This window comes from Sceloporus occidentalis, unplaced genomic scaffold (assembly GCF_023333645.1).
Source record: "Sceloporus occidentalis isolate IW3139 unplaced genomic scaffold, rSceOcc1.0.p SCAF_2, whole genome shotgun sequence".
Classification (NCBI taxonomy): domain Eukaryota; kingdom Metazoa; phylum Chordata; class Lepidosauria; order Squamata; family Phrynosomatidae; genus Sceloporus; species Sceloporus occidentalis.
This window is the reverse complement of record NW_028316982.1, coordinates 58,030,409-58,045,417: the sequence shown is the minus strand read 5'-3', so window position 1 is coordinate 58,045,417 and position 15,009 is coordinate 58,030,409. Positions and strand designations below refer to the sequence as shown.

Sequence of the window (15,009 nt, the reverse complement as noted above, 5' to 3'; positions counted from 1 at the left end):
AAACTAAAGTTGGTTGATGGTAAGCCAACATACACATATGATTAACAAGCAGAAGCCAAGATTCTGTATGAACAGGCTGAGTAAAAAAAATCTTTCTCAATATTCTTTACTGAGTTTCCCCTTCTGACCTCACATGCAATTCCAGTGATGGTACTGGGCAACCTGAATCTCTCAAGAGTCCCTCGCTGCAAGATGTGTGTGCCTGTGCTCTTTGATCTCCCTTGGCAGGCCTGCTACTTATGTGTTTGATGGGCTGGGGGCAGTGGGACTTGAGACTGTATTGAGAAGCAGATGTATGGTCAGAGTTGTCCTAGTATGCCTTACTTACTGGCTCAGTCCCTAGCCTACTAGCTGCTTGATATGCTGGCTAGCATGTGATTTTGCTGGGAACAGTCACCTTTTTCCTGTTTCTTCCATACTACAGATGGAAAGAATATTTGTAAATAACCTGGTGAGATAAGCTTCTTCAGAATTCGGGACTTATTTGATTTTCTGCATAAAAACTGTGGAATTTTTTTACAGAATAAATCTTGAACTGCCAATGCTCCTTGAAAAGTATTTTTTTTCAGTAGTGACAAAAAAGGTTAAATTATACAAAACTGAACTTCATAAAGATTTATGCTTTCTTGACAGACTACTATACAGATATTGCAACTGAGGGAAAGGAAAACAGTGTACAGGGAGAATCATTCTCACATGGCATCCCCCCTTTTTAAGCCATGCATCTCCTTACTTTCACACATCACTGAGTGGTGTCTGGAAAAGATGTTCCCAGCACCAATCTGGTTGTCAGTGAGAAGACAATAGTGCATGGGAGAAAGGTTGCCTTCAGCTACAACTACTAGGATCACATACCTCTAACAAGTACAAAAAGGTTTGCCTACTCTTGATCTACAAAGGAAAAGTGAAAACTAAATAAGCATACCTGTTACGTGGAGCTGCTTGGTAGCCAATTGCCAATGCTTTTCTTAGTATGTCACTGGCAAATTGTTCAGTAGCCTATTACAGATGAATTTTAAAGAAAAGGAACATAAAAAGTCAAGGGATGCTCTTAATGATCACAAGCCATAGTTTATAAAATGTATCTAAGAGCTTTTCATAGCTCAGAATATTGTGCACAAATTTATTCAATAAGAATTATGTTACATTTGGTTTGTTTCACGCGTCAAGAACCTACACATATTCTATAATGTCAGGAAAGCTTAAAATTAAGAGCAAAATAAAAAAAGCAGCGAATCAGTTACAATTGTGAATGTGCAGGCACATACAAAGTCAAGGGATGAATTCTTTGTGAAAGAAGCTGTGTTTTAGATTATCCTAAATTTGATCTGCTTAATGAGACAATTTTAAAACAGCTTACCTTTAAAATCATATCTTCTATTACTGATGCATAGATATTCTTATGAAGCTCTACAGGCTGCAAGGAAATCCCTACCTATAAAATAAAATTTAAAAAAAATTAAAGGTTACAACTCTTTGATGATTAAACTATGCAAACACATTGCCTGGAGAAAAGAAGGCTAAGTGATATGATAGCCCTGTTTAAATATTTGAAGGGTTGTCGTATTGAGGAGGGAGCAAGTTTGTTTTCTGCTGCTCCAGAGAACAGGACCCGGAGCAATGGATGCAAGCTGCAGGAAAAGAGATCCCACCTCAACTTCCTGACAGTAAGGGCTGTTCGACAGTGGAACACACTCCCTTGGAGTGTGGTGGAGTCTTCTTCTTTGGAGGTCTTTAAGTAGGCTGGATGGCCATCTGTCGGGGATGCTTTGACTGAGATTTCCTGCATGGCAGGGGGTTGGACTGGATGACCCTTGTGGTCTCTTCCAACTCTACGATTCTATGATTTATCTTTGATAAAGAAACAAGTGGAATAACTCCTAGAATTGATTGTAATAATTTGCTCCGAGTTCAATGGGACTTCCTCTTTAGCAAGTACTCATAGGACTGTGGCCTTGGGGTGATTTATTTCAGTTTCGAAACTCCAAGATTGCTGATGTGTACTTTCATGGAAATAAGTCTCGCAAAACAAAATGTGCATACGTTTGCACTATATACTCATTACTTCAAAAAAGCTTGCTGGCCAAGTTATTTATGATGTCTGAGTAACTGGCAGGCTTCAAATTCTGCATCCTAGAACCATCTGAGTTGTTTGTGTCCAGAGGGCTGGAAATAGAAGCAGATCTTATACAGCTAGGATTGCACAGAAAAATATTTCTTTTATTCACAAAGAAATGTCAGTTGAACTGAACTCGCATACTGGTAACTCATCATTTTTATTTACAGATATGAACATGAAGTGGGATTGTGTTAGATCAGATCCAGGCTAGAGGTGAGCAACTGTGGAAGGCTAAGGGGGCCACATAAGCCCCTCCAAAACCTTGGAGGGTTGCAACACCCTCCCCCACTGATAAAAATGAAAAGAAAAAAAAAAAGGCTTCAAAAGCCCTGTAGGGGGTAAAAGGTGCATTTGAGGCCATAAACATGGTGAAAATGTTCCTCATGCATCTAGGGTCATTTGACTCCAGTTGGGCACAAAAATGGCCCTGGGAGTTACATGGGCTTCGCTTTACCCACCTCTGATCTAGTCCAACATTCTTTTTTCACAGTAGCCAACTAGTTTCACAAGGGAAGCACAGAAGCAAGACACAAGTGCACCTTCACCTTCCAGCTTGTGTTCCCACTCACTGCTATATAGAGGCGTATTGTCACTAATACTGGGGTGACATTGCCATCGTGACTATTCATCACTCCTAACACTACCCTCCATTTTATATCCTCCAGATTTAGGAGAAAGGGCAACCGGATTGAAGAAAGTACTCTTCCTCACCTCCCACTTTTCCATCCAGCCCCTACTAATTAGAGGCTCCTGCTAAAGAAAATGGGCTGTGGTGCCATGCAGAATAGCTTAAAAGAACTTCATTGGCATGGGGAGTGGAGCTGTATGTGGATCTCTGGGTTAAAAGAGTCAGCTCTGTGCTGTATTCCATGATATTTCCATTACAAGCTAACTGGATTTTTTATTAAACTATGAAATTATTGACCTGGCTGAATGTAATTCAAGACTTCTCAGCGATAAGGTATAAATGTTTTGTTTTCAAATAAGACCATCAGTTTAAGCCTGACAACTTTCTTTCTCCCAGTGTTAGGAACCAGAAGGAGTACGTTCTTAAAAGGGAATGCTACTCAGTCCAGAAACTTCCAGCAAGCTCCACAAAATTTTGTAAACAGGGCTATCTGACAGAACTCACAGATTTAATGTAGTTTTTAAAAACAGTTTCCTCTACCTGCTGTACTGTCTCACGCACAAACTCCGATGCAGGCTGAGGTTCCAAGTAGAATTTTTCCTCCTCTTCCTTCTCCTCTTGTTCCTTTTTAATGTTTATTTTCAGAGGATCAGTAATGTTGAGAATGTCTACTTCCTCATCATTGTCGGGCTCTTGCTTGAGGAACCTCTCCAGCTCATCTAGTTTTCGACACAGCTCTTTCCCAGTGGTGTATGTAGATAAGCATTCTTTTCCACGAAGCAGTCAGGAAGACAGCAGACAGAAAATAGGATTTTAAATACATCAATGTTTAGTGACAGATGTGCACAGTCTGAAGAGGCCCATAGTTCATAATATCTGTACAGAGAAAAAAATCCGAATTCTGCTACCTGATATCTGAACGTGGCCTCAACTGACAGCATAAATGTATATGGCTGTCTCATCATCAGTATTATACAAAACCATTACAGAGAAGGAGGCTGTGTATGTGTGGATGAATATTTTCAGAGCACAGTGTCTGGTAATGCTGGCTAATGATAATTATATTGAAAGTGAGGAGGAATGGCAGTGGGGTGTGAAGAATGCAATGAGGCAGGAGGCAGTCCTGTGACAGAGAAAAAAACCTGATTGGGTACATATAAAACAATAATTAAAGTCACTGATGGGAGTTTTTAAGCACAGAATCATTCTCCAAGTTCTAGACAGTGTGTGGTAGACAGATATTTAGTAGCAAGTCATTACTGTTGCCATGTCTAGACTCTACAGTAAGCCAGGGTACTGCAGGAACTTTGGTTTATTAAGCATTACTGTATGCTGAAGCATGCTAGCTGATCAACTCTACTTGCAGTGGGAAGAGCTAACCTAACCATGGGCCTTTGGTTGATGGTTTATTATGATATTCAAACACATCAACAGCCATTGATTTAGCTTATTTCTCTCTCAACAAGCCAGAGAAATAATCTAGGGCTTGTTTTATGGTTCTTTCTCTGGTAGCTGTCAGATTCAAATGTCATAGTAAACAAACCATGGGCCAAACGTTTGTTTAGCTGCTACTGCTGCAAACTGGAGCAATCAAGTAGTGTGTGCCAGCATGTTTTTCAAATTTTTAGAACTGATATTACAATGTACATTTTCAAAATTAAAATGTAATCACCTAGTATTTGGATGCCCGCATGGCAACAGGGGAGAGGCAGAGAAAGAGAGAAGAGGAAGAGTGAATACTTCCAGTTTTGGCATTTGTTACGGAAATATATTTGTTTTGCTCATAAAGAACTGGGCAATAATGTTAAAAATGTGACCTAATTGTATAAATTTATATGTTAACCTGATGTAAAAGCAAAAGCTAATTCCTTTATTAATCAAAAAAGTAGTAGAAAAATTATCTTTAAATACCTGCAAACTGATAAGAATGAGTGTATTGGTAAACTTCAGGAAGTCAATTTTTATGTTAATTGTTGTTTGATTTTAAACTGTTGTCTAAGGAACAAGTATACTGTTTGTTATTTAGGGATATATGTATAAATATTTGTATCATTTGTACTGTACGTGTGTATTATGTGTAATTTACGGCTTGTATGGTATGTAAATTGTTTTTTTTAATTCAATAAAATTTATTTTAAAAAAAATGTGACCTAATCTCAATATATGTATCTGAGAGTAAACTGCCTTTGGCTGCAAATTTGTGCATATCATGAACTTTTCCCAGCAATAACAAACAGAAAAATTATCCAAAAACTCCAGACATAAGACACACAGTACATATACAGAGTAAGCAAATAATAAAGAACTTCTCTTCTTTTTTCTTCCATACTACTCTGTCCTCTGGGAAATCAGAGAAACTATGTAAGTGATAAAAATAAAAATCTGGCCTCTTCTTTTTAGAGTGAACGTTTCTTCTGAAGCTGTTTAAAATGGCCTAAAATGTTAACATTGCAAAGTTCTACTAGAGGCCAACAAGAACATACTTCAGGTATCTACATCACAAGTCGTGCTTACAGCAAGAGCAGTGGGTCACAGTAGAGTCATGCTGCCTTTTGTGTTAATTCATTTCAAGTTTGCCTACAGCCTGAGCATGTGACATTTTCTACAATAACAGTACTGTGAAATGCTCTAGACTTTATGTATCAGGCAGTACAGAAGTTGTCTGCAGAAGCCATAACCAGACCTTGCTCTTTTTCATTTACTGCTTTTTATTATGTCAGGTGCTTTCCAGTCAGACCTGATAGTACTTCCACTTCTGTAGGTTCAGAGTGAACCAAGAAAAAAGCAAAAACAACTCAGCCAGAAAGCATTATTTATATCACTCCCTTGTTGCTTCTCTCATGCAATTGCTCTGCCTCATCCATGGAATTTTACTGTGGAAAGGTAAGACAGACAATGCTGTTTTCCACATCTTTTGAACGGTAGTGCTAGGAGCCTCAAAGCAGATGCTTTATCTATTAAAATAAATTCTTTACTTTCTAATCTTACTGCCATTTAAAACCTGCCCCTTCTCAAGAAATAATAATAATTAATAATTTGTTTTATTTATATACCGCTATTCCAAAGATCATAGCGGTGAACAGCAAGTAAGCTAATTAGCAAGTAAGCTAATTTGCCCCCAACAGTCTGGGTTCTCATTTTAGTGACCTCGGAAGGATGCAAGCCTGAGTCGAGCTTGGGCCCTTTTGCTGGTCTTGAACTCGCAACCTTGTGGTTTTGAGTGAATGGCTGCAGTACAGGCATTTAACCACTGTGCCCTCATCTTAAATGCATATCAAATATTCTGGTCAAACAATAGAAAAATAGCAAAACTTAGTAAAAGCAATTTAAGAAGGAATCCTGCATACTAGGGAAAGGGGTCATGTGGCCTTCCAACTGTTATTGCAATGCAACTCCCAGCAGGCCTAGCCAGCACAGCCCACAGTGAGGAATGATGAGAATTAGAGTACAACAATATCTGGAGGGCAGGATGATTTGCACTGCTGTACACACTTACTTGGAGGAAACCCCATTAAAATCAATTAATTTTTGAGTAGTCATATGTAAGACTGCACTGTCAGTAACTAGAACGGAACAAAATCATGCTACGCTGAACTGAAAAGATTTAGAAAGGAAGGCAGGCTCACTGTGCCCTAGTAGTAGATGGAGTGTTGTATTTGCTGCTTTAAAGGCCAAAATAACTTGGATTGCCTTAGATAATATGCACTTTGACTTGGGTGGACAGAAGGTGCTGCTGGCTGCTTTGCTTTTGGCAGTTTAGTGTTTCAATCTGACCCTGTAATAAAACCAATTATAGTAATAATAATAATATAATAATAATATTTATTTGTATACCGCCCTCTGGCAAACCAATCCGGGCGGTTAACAACAGTAAAATATAAAATATGACAATTAAAAACCCTTTATCCCTCCCCCCCTTAAGACAGTATTAAATAGTATAACATATTAAAAACACAATATCAAGCATAAAAACAGCAATTAAAACTAAAAACCCTGATATCCCTCTGTTGATCCTCAACCATCACTAAGATGGGGCCACGGGAGGAATGAGGGAATCAGGGAACCTGGGCCGGGATGGTTAATCTGGAAAGGCCTGCCGGAAGAGATCCGTCTTGACCGCTTTTTTAATTTTTTATAGCCATTACATATAGCTTTTTTATAGCCATTACATATTTTATGAAGCACTGTTTCCTGGCTCCTAAGCCTGATGAATTAGGAAGAGCTACAAAGTGAATCAGTAACAGAATGTTTTATTTGCATATATACACAAACTGTGCATGTGAGTACATCTAGATTCTGTGCTGAAGTAATCACATCAAGGAAAGTGGCTCATAGTGTAATATGTGATTGAATTTATCAAGGTCAGACACAGCTAGGTTTTTGAATTGCCATTTCCTTTTTTTCCTGGTAGGGCACCTATGCCTATGAAGACAGTATATTACTACAGACTTGGTCTCAATCCACCAGCCCCCCCCAACCTCCAACCCAACCCAACCCAAACACCCCCCCAAGCCCAGTGAAGAATAAAACAACATGATACACAAATGAACAAACAAATATAAAACTTCTTACCAAAGCAAATTTTTTTAAATACTTACTGCAGTGGGGCAGCATATGATCCAAATACCTTGCGGAAACCCGAAGGCTGTTGGTACACATAACCTCCCTCCCCATCACAAACTGCACTGCCAAAATTTAGCGGTAAATGGGCACCAACCTAAATAAACCCCATTTCGAGCAAGAAAATCCCTTTAATCTTTTTCACTTCAAGTTTGCCCATAGCCTGTAATGTTTTCTATAGAAACAACATTATGAAATATTCTACACCTGAGCTTGATTGGGGTTTCCTCAGCTTGTTGCTCAAATTCAGCTGTGTGCTTTGCTGCTCAATGTTGACACCTGGCTATGTTTAGCAGCTGGGTGGTGTAACTTGCGCTAGATCTCAGAAGGGAAACATGGTTCTCTGACCTTGTCCCACAAGTACAGATGTAAGAGTCTGTGACAGAAGAAAACTGGTAGCAGGCGTCTAAGGTTGAAACTCTAAGGATAGGACCTAATATATAACTTACTGAATGCAAAGAGAGGGAAGATCATCCACCAAAACATAACAGACCATTTGAGGTTCTGCAGTTAAGAGTCCTTACCTGGCTCGCTGTCTATTTGTGTCAGCACATCCTCAATGGAATCTTCATTCCTAAAGGTTTCTGGGTCAGGTGGCGTATAGCCATGGGAGCGACACCACTGGACAACTTGCTTGGTTTTTAAAGGACTAATACTGTGAAATTTGGGGTTTTTTTCTATGATTTCATGGAGGAGTTTTCTTATTGTTAGTGCTCGTTGCCACTGCAATGGGGAAAAAAGCCAGAAAGAACAAAAGGCAGCTTTAGAATCAAAGTGTTTTGCATAAATTTAAATGTGATCAATTATGATTATATAGGAAACTATTGTTGCCTTTTGTAAAAAGACAGAGTTTTGCTCCATGACTTATGGTAGCATAAGGTTTTGAGAGCTGGTGTAGTAGTTTGAGCATTGGACAGTGACTCTGGATACCAGGGTTCAATTCCCCACTCAGCTATGGAAACCCATTGGGTGACTTTGGGTGAGTCACACTCTCAGCCACAGAAAAATGTGATAGGTTGCCATAAGTTGTAAATGATTTGAAGACACATAACAACAATAAAGCTATTGTAGACCAACATCCATTAATCAGATGTGTGATGAAATCAGGAACTACAGAAAATAGGTTCCTAAGTGCTACACACTCAAATCTTAGCCTTTTAATGCATCAAAGGTAATGTGCATCTCTCAGTGCATAGTTACACCATTCAAAGCACAAGCATTTTTGTCACGGGGAACTAATGCTGTCTTGGCATAGTAGTAATTGTATTACTTGCATTTATTATCTTCCATTTTTAAAATATATTTATTGAATTTTAATATAGTATATAAGAATATACAACACCGAGCGGAGAAAAAAGTAGAATAAAATAAAAATAAAAATAAGAATGCTATAGACTTCTGTCTTGCATTATTACATATGTCCTAATTAAATAATAAGATCACGTTTAACTAATACATGATTCCATTTTGGTATGGATATGTAAGTGTAATTATAAGATTAAGGTTCTGGGTCTCTGGTTTTATGCCAATCTTTGAACATAATATTATTTCCACACTAGTTCTACATTTTTCCAGCCTTTTCCCATTTGTTTTGAAATTCTTGGTTTGTTTTCCCTGCAGTATACATAGTCAGTCTGTCCATTATTAGCAAATCATGTACTCTTAATTTCCATTGCATTTATTATCTTCAATTAACTAAATTTAACTAATAAAATGTATTAACTAATTAAATTTATATCCTGCCTTTCTAGGAAAAAAGGCATTCAAGAAAGCATAGTGTAAAGCAGGGGTCGGCAACCTACGGCCCGCGAGCACTGTAGGACTGGCCCCTGGCCGACCCTGCCGCCGATTGCCGCTGCCGGAGCGCTCCTTTTCCCCGCGCCTCTGGCCTCCCAGGGGGCGGGGGCAAGCGCTGGGGCCGCCGAGCGCTCCTTCCCCCCGCTCCCTGGGATGGCCTTTGGCCTCCCAGGGGGCGGGGGCAAGCGCTGGGGCCGCCGAGCGCTCCTTCCCCCCGCCCCCTGGGATGGCCTCTGGCCTCCCAGGGGGCGGGGGCAAGCACTGGGGCTGCCGAGCGCTCCTTCCCCCCGCCCCCTGGGATGGCCTCTGGCCTCCCAGGGGGCGGGGGCAAGCACTGGGGCCGCCGAGCGCTCCTTCCCCCCGCCCCCTGGGATGGCCTCTGGCCTCCCAGGGGGCGGGGGCAAGCGCTGGGGAAGAAGGAGGAAAGGAGGAGGAGGAGGGAGGAAGGGAAGAGGAAGGATGAAGAAGAGGAGGAAGAAGGAGGAAGGAAGGAAGGAAGGAAGGAGCAAGAGGAGGAGGGTGGGAGGGAGGAGGAAAAAGAGGAGGAAGAAGAAGGAAGGAAGGAGCAGGAGGAGGAGGGAGGGAGGATGAAGAAGAGGAGGAAGAAGGAGGAAGGAAGGAAGGAGCAAGAGGAGGAGGGTGGGAGGGAGGATGAAGAAGAGGAGGAAGAAGAAGGAAGGAAGGAGCAGGAGGAGGAGGGAGGGAGGAGGAAGAAGAGGAGGAAGAAGGAGGAAGGAAGGAGGGAAGGAGCAAGAGGAGGAGGGAGGGAGGATGAAGAAGAGAAGGAAGGAAGGAAGGAAGGAGGGAGGGAGGGAGGGAGGGAGGATGAAGAAGAGGAGGAAGAAGGAGGAAGGAAGGAAGGAAGGAAGGAGCAGGAGGAGGAGGGAGGGAGGGAGGATGAAGAAGAGGAGGAAGAAGGAGGAAGGAAGGAGGGAAGGAGCAAGAGGAGGAGGGAGGGAGGATGAAGAAGAGGAGGAAGAAGGAGGAAGGAAGGAAGAAAGGAAGGAAGGAAGGAAGGAGCAAGAGGAGGAGGGAGGGAGGATGAAGAAGAGGAGGAAGAAGGAGGAAGGAAGGAAGGAGCAAGAGGAGGAGGGAGGGAGGGAGGATGAAGAAGAGGAGGAAGAAGGAGGAAGGAAGGAAGGAAGGAAGGAGCAGGAGGAGGAGGGAGGATGAAGAAGAGGAGGAAGAAGGAGGAAGGAAGGAAGAAGCAAGAGGAGGAGGGAGGGAGGGAGGATGAAGAAGAGGAGGAAGAAGGAGGAAGGAAGGAAGGAGCAGGAGGAGGAGGGAGGGAGGAGGAGGAGGAGGAAGATGAAGACATGCAGTCTTTCTGAAGGTGAGACAGTGTGACTTTCCAAACTGCATTTCTGTGTATTTTCAGTGCTTTCAATGCTGAAAGGTGTGCTTTTACAAGGATAGTGGTAGTGATGGTGATATGTCAGTTTGTGGGACATGCAGTCTTTCTGAAGGTGAGACAGTGTGACTTTCCAAAGTGCATTTCTATGTATTTTCAGTGCTTTCAATGCTGAAAGGTGTGCTTTTACAAGGATAGTGGTAGTGATGGTGATATGTCAGTTTGTGGGACATGCAGTCTTTCTGAAGGTGAGACAGTATGACTTTCCAAAGTGCATTTCTATGTATTTTCAGTGCTTTCAATGCTGAAAGGTGTGCTTTTACAAGGAGAGTGGTAGTGATGGTGATATGTCAGTTTGTGGGACATGCACTCTTTCTGAAGGTGAGACAGTGTGACTTTCCAAAGTGCATTTCTGTGTATTTTCAGTGCTTTCAATGCTAAAAGGTCTGCTTTAACAGTGAGAGTGGTTTCGGCCTTCCCCTTTGGCTGAAAGGGCTCCTTGGAGCCCTTTCGGCTGAAAGAAGGGGCGAAGGAGGAGAGGGCAGGCACATGCCTCCTCCTCCCCGTGGGGCTTTGGCAGCCCTGAGGTGTCTTTTGGAGGACACCTCAGGCCTGGCAAAGCCCCGAGGACAGGAGCTGGGGCCGCGCGCCTGTTGCTCCTGCCCCTCATGGGCCCTTACTGCTTCTCTGAGAGGCAGCTGGGGGCCACGGAAGGGCAGGAGGAGCAGGCGCGCACCTGTCACCCCCTCTCCCAATCCACCCCTTCTAGCTGTCTCTCAGACAGCGGGAGGTTGGGAAAGGGAGCAGAGAAAGCCTCGCCCCCAGAGGGTGGAAGCTCCGCCCCTGGCACGCAGCCCCACCCCCAGAGGGTGGAAGCTCCGCCCCCAGCATGCGGCCCCGTCCCCGGAGGGTGGAAGCTCCACCCCTGGCACGCGGCCCCGCCCCCGGAGGGTGGAAGCTCCCCCCCCTTTCGGCCCCCCAGTTGTCTCAGGGACAGCAACCCGGCCCCCGGCTCAAAAAGGTTGCCTACCCCTGGTGTAAAGAGTCAGTTACTATATGGCAGAAGGACGACAAAAAACAAGTCAACCTTGTCTCTTTTTTAGCAGGGAATCCCAGAGTTTGGGAATTGCCACTAAGGGGGCCCTTTTTTATATTTCCACCAGATGTAGGGAATTTGGCAGTCCACAACTGGACAGCCACTGACTACAAAGATAAGCATCAGAATTGTACACAATAGGTACTGGTTGTAATATATCTGGACATGCCACTAGAGAATATAAATCTAATCTAACTTTAATTAAATCTGATTTTGAATTCTGTAAAGGCTCAGAAATTTAGAAATGCTTTCAGAGGCCTATTTATTATTTCAGCTTGTGACATCTGGGAACAAGACAAGTATTGTTTGGATGCCCTCTGCATTTTTCTGTATTCTGCACACAACAAAAGAGTCATTTTGTCAAACAGGAAACAAAAATAGAAAAACAAGTATAGAAAAAAATGAATGAATAGTCAACATTACCACACCATGTTAACTACAGTAATAAATTGCAATGGGGAAATTAAAGCGAACAGGGAACTTAATTCCACTGATGCTATTTCTTCAAACCTCCCTTTTATTTTAGTGAAGTTTTCTGTTCCCTATATATAAGACCTAATGGAAAGAACAGTCTATAATACAGCAATGGTATCTGGCTGATTAATTTCATTTCCATTCCACCATTCCTCCAAAGATCTTGAGAAAGCATGCATCTATCTATTTATCTATCTATCTATCTATCTATCTATCTATCTATCTATCTATCTAGCCTGCTTTGTCTTCATAATAACCCTGATGAGCAGGTTAAACTGACAGTATAAAATTGGTCAAACCAAGGCGCCTTACAGACGGGCCTAAGCAGCGCCGTTGTTGCACCAGGAATACGCATGAGGGGCGGCGCTTCCGGACACGCCTTGACCCTCGCACGTATTCCGTACGGCAAGATGGCGCCGCCCTATACAGATGGGCGCGGCCATCTTGACGTAACGGACGCGCAGCGTCCAGACGTCTAAACCCGGAAGAGACGTCGCAAGTGCGCGCTTTGGCACTTGCGACATCTCTTCCGGGTTCCCGGAAGGAGTGCGATTTTCGTGCTCCTTTTTTACAGCGCGGGGGAGTCGCGCAGTTTGGCTGCAGCGGCTTCCCCACACTGCAACCGGCAGCGGCCCATGACCGCCCCTTTTGGGCGGTCTGTAACGGGCCCAAGTGTCCTTGTTGAGTGGGGATTTCTCATCCTGATCCTGGTTCAAAACTCTTAAGTACTACATCAAGGTGATTCCCAATATTTAAGGCTACTGAGACTGATTCTTGAAACACCACAGAATGATATGAGGCACTGTGAAATAATAATGTTGTCACTGACATAGTAAATGTCATTTTATGATGCTACAAACAACTAAAAATGGAACTCTGGTTTACATTTCATTAATCCAAATACCACTAAATTAAAAACAAAATCAAGTGTGCGCTAGATTAAAAAAGTACACTTTATTTCAAAACCGACAGAAGTATTTTGGAGGAGATTTTAAACATCAAGGTCACCTTCCACAGAGGCACAGATTTCCAGCAGACATTCCTCCAAGGTTTAAGCTCTGTTTTATAGAATACATTAAGAAGATTACCTCAGAAGCTCTCCGTTTCCCAATATTCCAGCTATAATACTGTTCCACAGAACTGGCACAGAATGAATTGCCATCTTCAGCTAAAAAGCAGAGGACAGCCATCATAAACATTAGATTTTTATGGCAATGAAAATGAATTTATCATCTCAAAAAATAACTTTAAGGAGAGAGGGAAATGAGATTCTCATGGAGCACTCAAAAGGGCTACATATCTCAAGTCTGGCATTAAAAAATTAAATCAAGAAGTATACTGACAGACTTATAATAGCTAAGAATTGTTTGGAAGACAGAAATGTCTTCTGACAGGATACTGGAGGGAGTTTTAGGTATTTGTAGAAGAAGTAGCATCCTGTGTATTTAGAAGTATCTTGGGAATATGGCTCCCTGAAAAAAAAAATATGGCAACAAGGAAAAGCTCAAGGGGCTGGAAGCAGGTGACTGAAGAAGGTATGTAAAATGGAGGTAAGTTTGTATGTAGGTGGGTGGGTGGTTTTCTGAGTCATAGCATCAAAGGTGATTGTTGTGGTTTTTTGCCATCAAGTCAACTTTGACTTATGATAAACCTATGAATGAAGAGACTCCCAAGATCCTTGATGATCAACTGCTCTGCTTATGTTTTGGAAGCTCAAGGGTATGGCTTCCTGGATTGAATTGATCTAATTGTAGTGTGATCTCCCTCTTTTCCTACTGCCTTTCACTTTAAAAAAATTACCAGCAAGATCCAATACTTTTAAAGGCAATTTAAAGCTAAATAAATAAATAAATAAAAATAAATGATAGAGCTGTAAAAATATAACTGGCCAACAAGGAGGCTCACAACAATCACACAGCATTTTTTTCTCCCAAAAAGACTCATTACACACAACTGGCATGTCAAATTATTTCATTTTCTTCATGCCATCAAGTTGTGAGTGTTCTTGCTGTGTTCACAAATTTCTCTCATCTTGCCCATCTTTAAGGGACAACTGAGTGTGCCAATACTTGTCCTTCATTGCATTTCTTGAATTGGAGGCAGCAATAAAATGCTAAACCTCTACAAGGTACACTATCTGGAATGTGAATGAGCAATATCTTAGCCCTTGTAACAACCAAAGGAACAACAAAGGAGTGACAATTGTGAACATTGAACATGGATATTAGTATTCTAATGGCCCTAAAAACTAATCAGCAGTTATCCCATTTGTTAAACAAATCAGAAAAAGAACAATTAGTGTCAATCGTTTTTAAAACCACCAGGGAAAAGGTAAGGAACTTTGCTCTTGGAAAGAATTCACACATGTAACAAAAGAAAATCGACAGGGAAGAAATGGTAAGAATATGATACAGCATTTTTTCTTCTTCAAAAGACTCATTACACATAACTGGCATGCCAAATTATTACATTTTTAATGCTATCAATTTGTAAATGTTCCTGCTGTTTTCACTTTCCTCCTTGATTCATGCACATCAGTTACCAGGGAAACATTAACAGTGTTAACAATGTAGGCAGCTTGCAGGTAGAAAAATCAATGTGTATTTTCTGTCATTACTGACAGATGGAAGAAACAGAAACGACAAGTGATTGCATAAAAGTTGCCAGCACTGGCAAAATAGATATCCACAATTTATCAATAGCTGCAAGGATAACGTGCAACTATTACAGCTGCAGATCTTATTTTATCTAGTTTTATGGTAAACTATTCTGAATGAGCAAATAAATAAACATTATTCACAGTGTAAGGTATGGTGATTTTTCAGATTTCCATATGTTTTGGAAAGAACATGCTTCAATGCATCTCAATCTATACTGCCTGTAATTATGAATTACTATGAAATAGGGGAGCTAGAGTGAAAAAT

The 15,009-nt window shown here is 41.6% G+C and overlaps 1 protein-coding gene across 5 annotated transcripts in view; it reads right to left on the bottom strand.

The window, feature by feature from the left end:
* Positions 1-15,009, bottom strand: part of YEATS2 (YEATS domain containing 2) — a 69,120-nt gene that overhangs the window by 4,378 nt on the left and 49,733 nt on the right. For all 5 annotated transcript variants that reach the window (XM_089509570.1, XM_089509569.1, XM_089509572.1 and 2 more), the window contains 5 exons: positions 13,174-13,253; positions 7,892-8,090; positions 3,288-3,514; positions 1,361-1,435; positions 926-999 (listed from right to left, as the gene is read on the bottom strand). In XM_089509570.1, the coding sequence (XP_089365696.1) occupies positions 926-999; positions 1,361-1,435; positions 3,288-3,514; positions 7,892-8,090; positions 13,174-13,253 (655 nt within the window). The remainder of the gene's footprint in view (positions 1-925; positions 1,000-1,360; positions 1,436-3,287; positions 3,515-7,891; positions 8,091-13,173; positions 13,254-15,009) is intronic.